This window comes from Muscardinus avellanarius (genome assembly GCF_963383645.1).
Source record: "Muscardinus avellanarius genome assembly, chromosome: 10".
Classification (NCBI taxonomy): Eukaryota; Metazoa; Chordata; class Mammalia; order Rodentia; family Gliridae; genus Muscardinus; species Muscardinus avellanarius.
In genome coordinates this window covers 50,388,208-50,401,354 of record NC_137796.1, presented here as the reverse complement: position 1 = coordinate 50,401,354, position 13,147 = coordinate 50,388,208, and the positions used below count along the sequence as shown (strand labels likewise).

The following is a 13,147-nucleotide window of genomic DNA, read 5'->3' as shown; positions in this document are numbered from 1 at the left end:
ATTTTTGTAACCGAGTAGAAAAAACTGGATTTTTAGCGTCCTGTTGGAACTCCAGCTCCTTGCCGAGTCACTGCGTGGAGAAGTGGCACCCATCTCTGCCTGCTCCCCAGTAGGAGCCCCTGAGCTCGTGCTCTCCTGCCCAGAGCACAGGGCTTTGTGAGCCTCTGGTGTCGGTGGGTGCTGCTCATCTTCAGGAGGGCTTCCCAGACCCACACTGGCTCAGATCAGGAGGGAGTTCCTCCCCAGCCTGTTGCCAGGGCACATGGCTCCTCCCAGGAGCACCTACTCTGTGTTCTTGGGATTCTGCCTGCTTCCAGTCAGGAAGATAGATGCACATGACACAGCTACCATTATTTAAAAATAGACTTTTATTTGACATCTGTGTAACACTGAGTGTTTAATCTGTGCCAGGCACAGTGCTAAGCGATTCACATGCATCTTTTTGTTTAATCCTCATCTTACAAGGAGAGGTTTGGTCTCCATTTATCAGCAAGGAAACTGAGGTTCGTCGTTTGCCCACGTTCTGGCCGGTTGCCTTGGCGGAAAAGGCAAGGCTTGAGCGCAAGTCTGTGCGATCCCCAGAGGTTTGCTCCCCACAGAAGGTGAGCAGGGAGCTGGGCGTGGTGGCGCACGCTTGTAATTCCAGCACTTGGAAGGCTGAGAAAGGAGGATCGCAGGTTCACAGCCAGCCTCAGCTACTTAGTGAGGCCCTCCGCAGCTTAGCTCAGGGATAGAATACCTCTGGGTTCCATCTCTAATACCGCAAAACAAAAAACAACAAAAATAGAAAAAAGAAATTGATGAGCAAGGTTGGGGCAGGTGTTTGGGGGGCAGGTGGAGCAGCAGCCCCTGAGAGGACAGATGGCCTGGGCCTAAGAGGCACGGTGTATTCAGTGCCTCCACAGGCTGGAGTGGGGCCGTCTGCAGAGAGGCTCCTACAATTCCATCTCCCCTCCAAACTGCGTAGGTGGGCAGAGGACCTTTGCCGAGGAAGACAGGATCCTGCCCCTCCTGGGTATGGAGTAGGAAGCAGTCAGTTGTTATGCATGGGGTTCACTTGACACAGACTTTATGCCAGCAACTGTGACAGATGCTCTAAGTGCATTTCCCCCAGTTTAATCCTTACAGCAGCTGTAGGAGGTAGATTCTGATAAATGTATCTTACAGGGAAGGAAACAGGCTAATGTAGGTAAAGTCATTTGGTTGGAAACAGGACAAGGAAGGCAAGGAGCTGCCATTCAAAGCCAGGTCTGTGTCCCTTGCAGAGCATGCAGGAGTAACCAGCGAAGGCTGGGGCGGGGAGAGCTGCCATTGGGACATGCACTCAGCCCTCTGTGCAGACCAGGGGCCTAGACCTGGGCACCCCGCAGCACCAGAGCACCAGGGGACTCACCCCCTGAGAACCGCCCTCTTGCACGCTTGGGCTGTAGGATGTGACTTGGCTACTCTGTAATCTAACCACATCTTTCTGGCACATGCAAGAGCAGAGGCTGGATGTCTCCAGTCACTTCCTGACCAGACCCGCCTGCTGCTGCCCTCTGTGCCACAGGCCCTCTGAGCTCTGCACTGCTGCTGGCTGCCATAGCGGCCTGCTGTGTTTGGGGCATTATAAAAGCTTGTGAGGTGCACCTCCTACCCCCTTTGAGCCCACAGGTAGTAGAAGACAGCGCTGTGTGTGTCACAACCATTAAGACAAAAAATGACTGCGTGGTGTCTGCTGGAGACGTGAGGGCTGTGCGTGGCAGTGAGGGCTGGCAGGGGACAGAGCAGGCAGTCTGTGGAAGGCCTGGGCAGGATTTCTGAGACCAGAGCAGGGAGGGAGGGGGCCCTGTGAAATGTGGGTGCCGTTTTGAGCACCGTTGTGCACTGTACAGGCATTCTGGCTTGGAGTCCTGGTGCTGACTGACCTAGGTAGTAGCATGTCCATGTGAGTGTCAGAACCAGCATTCCAGCCTTGGTTTGCCTGAGTCCCAGTTGCATGGAGAAAGCAAGGGAACTAAGGCTGGACAGCTAATTAATGAGCTCCTGCTCATTGATTAAGGAGCGCCTGCTTTGCGGCCCACTGAGGAGACAGCGGCCAGGGACCTGAGAGCAGTGCTGTACAGGGTCTGCACAGAGGAAGGCTGTCTGGGTTGGAACCAGGTCAGGGCAAGCTAGTGGGGTGGTGTCTTGGGGGGTCTGTTCTGCAGGCTGTTTTGAGGAAGGGCTTGGTGGTGGCTGTGTGGCCAGGCTCTAGTCGCAAAGACATCCTTGGTGGAGGGAGCAGCATGCAACTTGGGGGAGGTGAGTGAGACAGGGTGGTCTGGCTGCCCTCAGACTCTCTTGGGGGTGTGGAAGGAAGCCTCAAGCCAGCCCCACTGCGGGGATGCATATTTATTAGGCGTTATCTTTATCTGGGAGGGGCCTTGTAATGAGTCTCTGAATAAGGAGGCCTGATGATAGTTGTCAAAACACATGGCACTTGGCCAGAGACTCCATGGAAGTTCCTTGGGCCCCATGTGGCTTTTGCCTGTATCCTGGACATGGAATGTGCTCTTGCACGACCCTGGTGGTCTGGCCACTTCTGCCCTGACCCCTGCAGGCTTAGGGGGCCAGGTGGGGTGTGGGGTACGGGGTACAGGGGTTTGGGGCTTTCTCAGCCCCTGCCGTGGGTGGGTGAGGATGGGTTTCCCCAGGAGACATCGGGGCACGTTGGTGTTAGCTGACCTGAGTCGCTTCTGTGCCACTGATGTTTGGTGCTGTGGAAGCATGCTGTGGCTAGCAGGTCTGAATGGCCCTGTACTTGCCGTCATTATGGGTTCATTATACCTTCAGTCTGGGGCTTGGGCTTCTTGTTCAGGAAAATTCCCTTTTGCCTTCCAGTTGATTCCCAGAAACTTCCTCCTGGAATATGGCTGCTTCCCACTTAACCTTCCAGCCCCTACAAGATGCACTGGGCCTTACAATTTGGAAGGAGGGACATGGGATATTCTCCAGGAACTAGAGAGGTCAGGTGTTTGGCCTGCAGGGAGCCCAGCTACATGGGGACGTGTACAGGGCTCAACAGCTCTGTGCTCGTGCCACCCTGAGCCTGAAGGAAGGGATTTGTAAGAACTTTTCTTCCCCAGAGGCCTTCCTGTTCAGGTCGTATCTGCCAGTGGTGGGACATTTGCAGTCTGAGCTCCTTCCCAGGGGAACAATGGGTAAAGGAAGCCAGTGTCCAGCCAGCATCTGTGGTGGGCCCAGGGCTGAGGACCTAAGCTCCCTTTGCCCAGTCAGGCCTGCAGGCCTGGCGCGCATGCCAGGAGGCAGTGCTCTTGCCTGGAGCAGGTATGGGCTCTCTCATGGCGGCTCCGGATGTGGGAAGAGCACTTGCTGCCAGACTTGACAGGCTTGGGTTCCAGTCCAAGCTCTCACACATACCCCCCACCTGCTTGTGTGGTAAGTTTGTTTGATACCCAGGCCTTAGTTTCCTCATATTTGCCTGGGTCATTGAAAAGGTCAGAAACAACATATATGAATGGTGGCACCAGGGCCTGGCCCCAAGTCAGTGCCTCAAAGTGGCCTTCGCCCTCCTGAGGTCAGGGAGGTGGCCTCTGTTTTCGGTAGAGAGCCTTCAGCTGACCCTGTGTGCCGCTCTGTTCTGCTTCCCCAGACCTTCACAGCCTGGTGCAACTCCCACCTGCGGAAGGCCGGGACACAGATCGAGAACATCGACGAGGACTTCCGGGACGGGCTCAAGCTCATGCTCCTCCTGGAGGTTATTTCAGGTGAGCTTCGCACCTGTTCAGCGCAGTCCACACCTGGACCACGTGCCCTGCGCCAGCGAGTCCTGGAAACTCAGCCCCATCGATGCTGGGGAGAAGGCTGAGCCTTCACAGTGGCTGGAGCCTGTGTCTGCCATTGGCCTGCGGGCGTGGGGTCAGGGAGCTGGTGTTGGAGAGAGGAGGAGACACTGAGGCTTCTCTCTGTCTCCCCCTCCTTTTCTTTGCATTTCTCTCAGGGGAGAGGTTACCTAAGCCTGAGCGGGGGAAGATGAGAGTGCACAAAATCAACAACGTGAACAAAGCCCTGGACTTCATCGCCAGCAAAGGAGTCAAGCTGGTCTCCATTGGAGCGGAAGGTGAGTCCGAGTGAATTCTCAGCTGAAACTCCAGCCGAGTTCCCGACCTTTGGACTCCAAGCACATCCACGTTTTAAACACACAAGGTTTTGTCAGTGTGAAGCTTTCGGGGTGCTTAAAGCCCCAGTGCTTATTTACCAGTGACCAGTGATGCCTTGGATAGGACATTGGACCCACGGCCCCCCAACACCACCCTACAGATAAGATAAACCCTGGTGCCATTCAGGTCAGGGAAGTGCAGTGTGGCCATCCAGGAAGGCGGGGAGGAAGGGCTCTGACATGGACCCCAGTCACCCTCACTCATCCTCCTTGCACTGGGCTCACCAGACATGACAGACACGTGACTTGGCCTCTCCCTGGGCCAAGAGCACCTCTGCCACTGACCCTGCCTGGTATGTGTGGGCAGACGGAGTGTGGAGAAGAGGGCCTAGGCTGTTGGGAAGGCGGATGAGGCCAAAGGTCCATGCCCAGACTTTGCCTTGGGTACATGGACCAGGAAAGCCTGGCTTTGGACCACCCTGTCCTAGTGGATACACAGGGCCCGCTGCGCCCGCTCTGCCCACGCCCCCGGCAGCGAGCTCTCCTTAGGGTCCCAGGGTTCAGCGCACAGGCGCTTTTGGCGATGAGAGGAGGCGAGGCCTGATGGAGTCCAGCAGCTCCCAGCCTGGGCTCGCAGTTCTGCTCATTAGTCAGACCAAGGTTTCTTGCCCTGACATCCATGTTGTCCCAGCTTTTAGAAAAACAAAGAAAACTAATTGTCGTTAATGACAGAGCTCTGAGATTTTGGCCAGGACTCCAGGCCAGAATGTGTGTCTGAGTTCCAAGGCCCTGCCCCAGCCCAGGACCTCTCCCAGGAGGGGTGCCAAGCCTTGCATGCCACAGTCGAGGTGGTTGGTGTTTGTTTAAAAAAATCAAAACCCCAAAATTCAATCAGGCTCAGAGATTTTCTGTCCTGCATGGATCTTTCCTCTGGGCTTCTCTCCAGCCTTCTGCTTCTCACAGCTGCATTTGTTTTGTCAAATGCTGCTCTGTAAATACAGACAAGGGTTAGAGGAGAGACCCGTGGCAGGCCAGAGTTTCAACTGGAGAAAAACTCGGTCTGAAAACGTTCCCATTCATGCCCAGATGGTTCAGTCCCAGTCCCCATGACCAGCCCCAGGACAGAGCTGCTGGAGGGCGGCCTCATGGAGGCATCACAGATTCAGGACACCTGTGAACCTCGCCCCGCCTCCACTTGTCCCCTGCTCCTCTGTGGTGGTCATGAGAGGGAGCAGCAGCTAGAGGCACAGCTGCAGGCCAGGGGAGCAGCTGGTGGGTGTGTCCTGAGAGAGTCGTCCCCACACACAGCGCTCACCTGCAGCGGCTGGGTGTGGGACTGTGGCCGGGCCTCGGGTGGCAGGCCATGTAGCTTTCTGGAGCAAAGATCTGCCTTTGCTCCACACGGGCCCTGGGCCTGGGTCAGGACCAGGACAGATGCTGGGTGCCTCTCTTGCCTCCCAGCAGCTGACAGCATATTTCCTCATTCTGAAATCCGAAAGCCAAAAACTGCCTTTCTGGCCCATGGCTCTGCCTGGCAGCTCCTCCTTTGTGACCGAGTCCCTCTCCCTCTGGGCGTGTCCAGGGAAAGTGGACCCTATCCTCTGTATGACCACTCTGCTCCTTTGAAACCAAGCCCACCACCCTCAAGTTTCCTGTCCTCAGGGCAGCGTTACCAGGCCTTCTGAAGCGCTATGCCGCGTGCCTCCAGCTAGCCTTCGCCTGGCCTCTGTCTCCCTCTTGCTTTGTGGAAGCCCCTTTTGCCCTGTTTCCTCTGGTGTGCTGAGGTGTGGGACACCAGAAGGCAGTTGGAGGATTGGGCTGTGAGGGAAGCTGAAGCTGCCTTTGAGAGGTGGTGTATTAGCAGAGGCTGTGGCAGGAGAGGGCCCACCCTGTGAGGGAAGGGGGCGGGGCATCCTTTGTCAGTGGACAGAGGTATGAGACCCTCAAAGGGAGAAAAGGCCTGGCTTGCTGAGAGGTCACAGCCAGAGGCTGCCGGAAGGGGCGCGGGGCATTGCCTCTGACCGCACACAGAGCCAGTGTCCTCTCAGGCACAGTGGTGCTTTAAGCAGGGGTGTGATACTAATCTGTGGAGTTGGACAGACTAAAGGGGTTCGAGGGAGACAAGTGTAGCGTGCTTTGGGAAGATGGACAAGGGCGGAAGTAGATGGCAGGTCCACAGCAGGTGTGCAGTGCATGCAGTGACCCAGCAGAGATGCGGCATCTTAGCCAAGGGCAGGGCTGCTGCTGTAAAGGTGGAGCTGTGTCAGAGCAGTGTGTCCCAGCAAAGGGTGAGCAGACGGCTCCTCACCTGGGAGAGGCCCACGGAGAGTTCTGTGGGCTGGCTCACCACAGCGAATGGCCAAGGAGAAGGGAGGCCCTGAGGGCTCAGCAGTAGCAGACTTTGGAATGGTGCAGGACACGGTCCCACTGGGGAGGTTGGGAGACAGCCCGGGGTTCAGTGGGACAGTCAGGCTGTTCTCTAGATGGGCTGCGAGGCCGTGGTCAGGGGAGCTGAGCCTCACTCTGGCTTAACAACCTTCTCCCCCTGCGTCCTCCCCTGCATGCAGAGATTGTGGATGGCAACGCAAAGATGACCCTGGGAATGATCTGGACCATCATCCTCAGGTTTGCTATCCAGGACATCTCTGTGGAAGGTAAGACACAGAAAAGATGCACCTTGTCACCCTCCGACTTGGGGTGCGTTGGATTGGGACTCCTGAAGCCTTGCCTTGTGCTTCAAGCCTCTTCCCTGCTTTCTTGTGGTGACTCACAGTGACATGCTTACAGGCGTGAGTGCTTAGTGGGCTACAGGCAGACTGGACCTTCCCCGCTGCTGGCCTCCAGCTTATAGGCCCCCATCCCCCCTCGTGAAACAGACCAGGGGTTTGGCCCCAGTTTTCAGCTTGGCAACCCAAGTTATGGAGCAGACTAGTGCTGGATTTGGGCCTGGGCTGGTTCTCCTCCTGCTTGATACCCCACGCTTGGCCCTCGGCCTCAGAGGACTTGGTGTCAGCCAGGCCATTGGGCTTTACACCCCTTCATCCACCCACATGCTCCTCAGGATGAGAAAAGCTGTCAGGCAGCAGGCGTGGTGGCGTGCTTGTAATCCCAGCACTAGGGAGGCTGAGACAGGAGGATCAAAAGTCAAAGCTAGCCTCAGCAACTCAGTGAGGCTTGTGTCAACATAGTGAGACCCTGTTTCCAAATAAATAAACTAGGTCTGGGGATATAACTCAGAGGTAGAATGGGTTTAATTCCCAGCATAACCATAAAAAGCCATCAGGCCAGTATATGAAGGTTGCTCCTGGGAGCCAGGTTGCAGGATAGATGTGCCCCCTGCCCGTGTGCTGTCCACAAGGAGCAGAGAGGCCTCCCAGGCTGCTGCATAGCTTGTTTTTCACCCTGTTTAGAAGAGGCCAAGCTGGTGTCCAGGGTTCTTTTAACAGTGTGCTCTAGCAGCTAAGGGCAGGCTTTGCAGTGAAGGATACAACACATGTCCTGACAGTGCTGCTTCCTGGGGCCACCATGGCTGGCAGGTTCTCTTTGGGGCCGTGAGGGTTAAGCCAGGCCATGGCCATGCCGACTGGCAGGGGATGGGTCGAGGTCCACGTGTGCTGGAGCGGAGCGGGAGCAGGAGCAGTCCTCCTTCCTGCCTCTGTGATGTCTGTTTTTTCCCCTTGGGTTTTGTTTGCCTCCAGGCCTGAGGCTGAGAGTCCCATCCAGCTTGGGCTGAGTTCTGAGGATTTATTTTTGAGCCAGTCTTATTGTCCTTGTATGTTTTGCAGAGACCTCTGCCAAGGAAGGGCTCCTTCTCTGGTGCCAGAGAAAGACAGCCCCATATAAGAATGTCAATGTGCAAAACTTCCACATCAGGTAAATGCCCAAGCCCCTCTTATCTCCTCCTTCACCCCAGACCCGGGTGCTTCCCTAACTGCCTTCACTTCCCATGGTACTGCCATGATCTGAGTGGCCAGCCTGAGTCCCTGCCTGTCCTCTCCAAGGAGACAGTGACAACCCGTAGGCAATAATGCCTGGTACTCCTACAGGCCTCCAAGAAGCAAGTGACTCTCGGAAGCAAGCACCAAGATCTTCCTTTATTCTGACATCCTGAGAGGGACCAGTCCTTAGATTGTGTTACAGTTAGAGTTGGAGAAAATGTTCTCGTCATCTGCTAAGCTGAGCAAGACCAGGTCCAGCCTTGAACCTGCTCTCACTCCAGTGAGAGAATAACAAGACAGATGCACCATCGCCATAACCGCGGCTGCCTGCCAGTTAGAAGCACAGACGCTGGAGTGGGGTGTGGCTTCGCCCCTCCTAAGCTCTGGGACAAGCACACAGGGCCTCACAGGCTCCTCCGGGCCTTTCCTGTAGTGCTCTACTGTTTATAGCTTATGGTCCCGCCCTTGGTGGCTCTTCTCCATGTACAGCCTTCCTTTTCCTGCCACCAGATGGCTGATCTTCACACTCGTTTGTGTGTTGATTCAGTCAGTAAGTACCTGTGGAGTGCCCGCTGCCATGAATGGGAAGACCGCAGTACCAAAGCAAAGCCCACCCACCGTGGGACGCTCACCCCATGTCAGAATTAACAAAGGTGCAAGATCCAGACTGTGGCCCCAGAGGCCATACTCGCAGTTACTCTGCCATACTCGGCCCTGCAGTGGCTGCCGCGTGATTGCCATGGGTGCCCAAGACCACGGGGCGCTCCTGCTGCAGTGAACGCCCTCCTCATAACCTTTGCCTTTCATCTCCAGCTGGAAAGATGGTCTCGCCTTCAACGCCCTCATCCACCGGCATAGACCAGAGCTGATTGAGTATGACAAACTGAGAAAGGTACGTCCTTGAGCTCCCCTTGACAGCCCTCTCACCCTCCCCAAGGACCACCTACCTACCTATCACCAGCTTCTGTAACTGGATTCCGTGATCAGCTGGGCTGGCCAGTAGAGCCTCATGCCAGCTCTCCTAGGTCTGGATTGGTGGCTTTCATCTTCCTTACTCCCTCAGGGACCGTCCTCTCTCCCTCCATGGGTGTCGCAGCCAGCCAGGGTTGTTTTAGGACCTGTCCTGTATGTCTTCTCACTACCCTTCCTTGACCTTGTATTCTAAGAGCATTCCTCCTCTGCCCAAGGGGAAGGACAATAGGGAGTTCCAAACCACCCCTGCCAGCCAGCATTTCCTGTGCTGAGCCCCACTCTTATTCGCCTGCACAGAGCACATGGGAGCCAGCCCTGCCCTCTTGGAGCCCCAGCCTTATGGCAAGGCAAACCAGCCACACAAGCCAGACCGTCCTGTGGAAGGATGGTGCCCCTGCACTGGCACTGGCAGGGAAGAGCCCTGGAGGAGGAGCAGCTTTGAGTAGAGGAGAGCATTCCTGGAAGAGGCACAAGGCCTCGCCCGCCATGTGGCAGTGAGAACCTGAACCAGGCTCCAGCAGGGCCTTGGGGAGGGAGAGGAAGCAGAGATCAGGGTGCAGTGGTCCATAGTCCTATGGCACTGGGATCCCATGAGGGAGCTAGGGTACTTAGGGAGAATAGAATGTGGGTGCTCTTTGCCAGGCGTGGTGGAGCATGCTTGTAATCCCCGCGCTTGGGAGGCTGAGACAGGAGGATCTCACAGGTTCGAAGCCAGCCTCAGCTACTTAGGCTTTCAGCAACTTAGTGAGACCCTGTTTCCAAATAAAACACAAAAAAGGTCTGGGAGTATAGCCCGGAGGTAGAAAGACTCTGGGTTCCACCCCAGTACCACCAAAAAAAAAAAAAAAAAAAAAAAAGAATGTGGGTGCTCTGTTTAACACACACACACACACACACACACTCTCTCTCAGATCTGGACTACACCTGTTGGGTGTCAAGGCAGGATCTGAGGTCCATAAGTGGCTAGAAAGTGTGAAAAGCACATCCCTGCAATTTTCTTTTTCTTTTTTTTTCTTTTTTTTTTTTTGAGAAGGTTCCTACTTTGCTTCACTTTGAGTAGGAATTGCATTCATCCAGATGTGCCACCCTCCCTGCACAGCACAGGAATCTGAGGACTCCAAAAGAAACCTCCCAGCCCTGCCCTCGGGTTTTCCCTCCCAGGCCAGCCCTGTGCCTTTCTGCCCCTCTCCTGACCCTCACGCAATTCTTCCTGCTTTTCTCACCCCGTCCCCTCAGGACGATCCCGTCACCAACCTGAACAATGCCTTTGAAGTGGCCGAGAAATACCTTGACATCCCCAAGATGTTGGATGCAGAAGGTAAGGACATCCCTTTCGTGCAGTTACATTTCCTGAGAGCCTCATCCTCTCCTAAGGTCTGGCTTCGGGCGAGGGCCTGTGGGCTCGGCAGAGCTTGGGGGTGACCTTGGTGATCTGGGGTGAATGGATCTGGGTGAGCCAGGGACAGCTGAGCAGAGGCAGCCTAGGCTGCCCAGGCGCACTCATGGGGGTGGGGGGGCATGTGAGGGATCCGCTCACTGGCGGCCTGCATCTTGGCCAGAGCCCCAGGCAGAGAGGCAAGGAGGTTGAGGCAGGCTGGCTCAGGCCCCCTGCCAATCAGCCTGGCCTCTCCCTCCCTGCCTGCAGCAGGCTCAGACCCTGGAGGCCGCCAGAGTGGAATTTTGTTTTTTCCTTTTCCGGCTTTGCTCCGTTTCCCAGCCAGCACCACCCCCAGCCAAGATCCATGTCTCTGGCCTCTGGTGGCCCTTGGAGCTGACCGTCTTGCAGCCCCTTGAGGCCATTCTCAGGGAAAGGAAGTGGCCTCCTTTTAATCCAGTTCCCATAGCCCTGGCCTTTCCTGAGCGTGGGGGTGGGGCTGCTGGTGGGCTGCGCCCACCACTCACCAGGTGTCGCTGAGTCAGCTCTGTGGGTCCTGGCCAGTGACGCCCCACACCGCTCGGGCAGTTTAACCCTTGTTGTTCACTTGCAGACATCGTGAACACGGCCCGGCCCGACGAGAAGGCCATAATGACCTATGTGTCCAGCTTCTACCATGCCTTTTCAGGAGCGCAGAAGGTACCGGGCAGGGCCAGGCAGGCCCTCCTCGCCGCCACTGCCCAATGCCGCTGCTGCTCTTGCCTCCCGTGCTCACCTCATTTCTCTTGCAGACGGCAGTGGCCTCTCTCCGACTGGAAGCCACCCCCCCACTCCTGGGCTCTACTGCCCATTCAGTAGTGAGGACACAGTCATGATGGGGTCAGGCAAGGTCCCTGCATTAAGGAAGCTTACACCCTGGCGGGTGGGCAGATAACACTGTGGCCCATCAGCAGATACGGTCGCTCATGAGATGAGAAGCGCAATCGAGAATGTGGGGCAGCACGGGGCGCAGAGGTTGCTGCGGCGACTCTTATCTGGTGCCATCTGCAGGAGGGGTGACTTGAGCAGGCTCCTCCAGTGATGAGCAGGAGCTGCCGGGTGAAGGCTGGCAAAGAGAGGGAAGCAATTGCAGAGACCCTGGGGCAGGAACACATTTGGGTTTTTCAGAATGGCTGGGGAGAGGTGGAAACTAGAGAGGCTGCACAGAACCATTGTAGTCTGGGGAGGATTGCGTCTCACGCTGCGAGCCTCAGGAAACGAAGGGGACTTATGTAAAGGTGATAGGAGGTTACACGTGACATGATCCTACTTCATATGTTTAGGAAAATACTAGCAGTCGACTTGTTCAGCCCAAAACAAAGCAGTTTTTATAGAGGCCGTGCCCTGGTGTGAAAGGGAAGGTAGCTTGTTCAGACCCTCTCTCCACACAGCCACGCAGGGCGTGCCCACCCAGGCCTGGGCCGGGGCTGGCTTCCAGTCCAGAGCAAGCGCTATTCCTCCTGCATGAGCCTCAGGCCAGCCGGCCACCCTCCCTGCATCTTTCACTCTCTCCTGCCTCTCTCTTTTTCTCTCTCTCTCTCTCTGCGCAGATATTGTGGGCACTCTGAGGCCAGATGAGAAGGCCATCATGACTTACGTGTCCTGCTTCTACCACGCTTTCTCGGGGGCCCAGAAGGTGAGCCGGGGGGAGGGTCCCTTGCTGTGTGGCGCAGACCTGCCTTCTTTATCACCTTTGCGTCACCACCTAGGGCAGGCTCCCCGTGACAGTGGGCCCTCAGTGCCTCCCACCTGTGGCCCAGGCCCTACAGAAGTTTTCTCTGCGTACAGCCCACCTTGTGAGCTTGGTGGCAGTATCTTGGTGCTCAGATAAGGAAATGGAAGCAGGGCATCACCGTAGATGGCAGTGTCCTGCCCTCTCTTGACCCCTTGGCGTCCTGCCCTCTCTTGCCATTGTGCCTGTTGGGCTGCCAGCCTGCTGTGCCCTCTCACTGGGGTGCAGCCGAGAGCTCCTCCTCTGCAGCCCCTTCCCAGCCCAGATGCCCAGGTGGGGCTCATCAGAGCTGATGGCCCTCCTCTGGAGCTGACCCAGTTTGTCCAGCCCTGGCGCCTACGGGAGCCAAGCTGACGTGGACAGGGCAGATGAAGGCATCTGTTCCCACAGCAGTGTCCAGAGTCTGGCGCCCTCGTTTAGGGCACCTCCGTCCCCTCCCTGCTCTGAAGTGTCTCACAGCGCTGCGCTCCTGCTGACTTACCGTGTGTTGGCACTTGACATGGGGGCAGAGGAGGAACGCGGTCTTGTTCCCTGAACACTTACTGTACAGTAGACATTCTGTAAGGACTTTCGTGCAAGTTGTAAGAGAGGCCTTGCATGCGCCTCTTGAAGGCCTAATTGATTAGCCCCGCTTGAAAGAAGTGCAAGTTGAAGTTTGGAAAGTCATAGAGCCCCTCTAACGTCACAGGGGCTGTGCCTGAGCCTTCCGTAGACCGCCACCTTGGCGCCACATCCAGCAGGGCCGTGCGTGGCAGTCTGACCTGCCCCGCCCCGCAGTGTGCAGCAGTGCGACCTTGGATAAGTCGCTTTACCCCAGTTTTCCCATCTGTGAAATGGGGGTCATGCCAGGGCCTCTCACAGGATTCTTCTGAGGGTGAAATGAGTTCTTGCAGGCCTGCATGGCACAGCAAGTGCTCCAGAAGTGGCCAGGGATCCTACTGGCCCGTACA

The 13,147-nt window shown here is 56.3% G+C and overlaps 1 protein-coding gene across 9 annotated transcripts in view; it reads left to right on the top strand.

Moving 5' to 3' along the window:
• ACTN4 (actinin alpha 4) overlaps positions 1-13,147 on the top strand; it is a gene marked incomplete at both ends in the record, with an annotated part of 83,131 nt that overhangs the window by 51,500 nt on the left and 18,484 nt on the right. For 5 of the 9 annotated variants that reach the window (XM_080702207.1, XM_080702206.1, XM_080702208.1 and 2 more), the window contains 7 exons: positions 3,635-3,749; positions 3,983-4,102; positions 6,709-6,795; positions 7,927-8,014; positions 8,893-8,971; positions 10,288-10,369; positions 11,040-11,125. In XM_080702207.1, the coding sequence (XP_080558333.1) occupies positions 3,635-3,749; positions 3,983-4,102; positions 6,709-6,795; positions 7,927-8,014; positions 8,893-8,971; positions 10,288-10,369; positions 11,040-11,125 (657 nt within the window). Of the gene's footprint in view, positions 1-3,634; positions 3,750-3,982; positions 4,103-6,708; positions 6,796-7,926; positions 8,015-8,892; positions 8,972-10,287; positions 10,370-11,039; positions 11,126-12,015; positions 12,102-13,147 lie in introns of all 9 variants that reach the window. The other 4 variants (XM_080702211.1, XM_080702210.1, XM_080702209.1 and 1 more) reach the window with 1 other exon arrangement.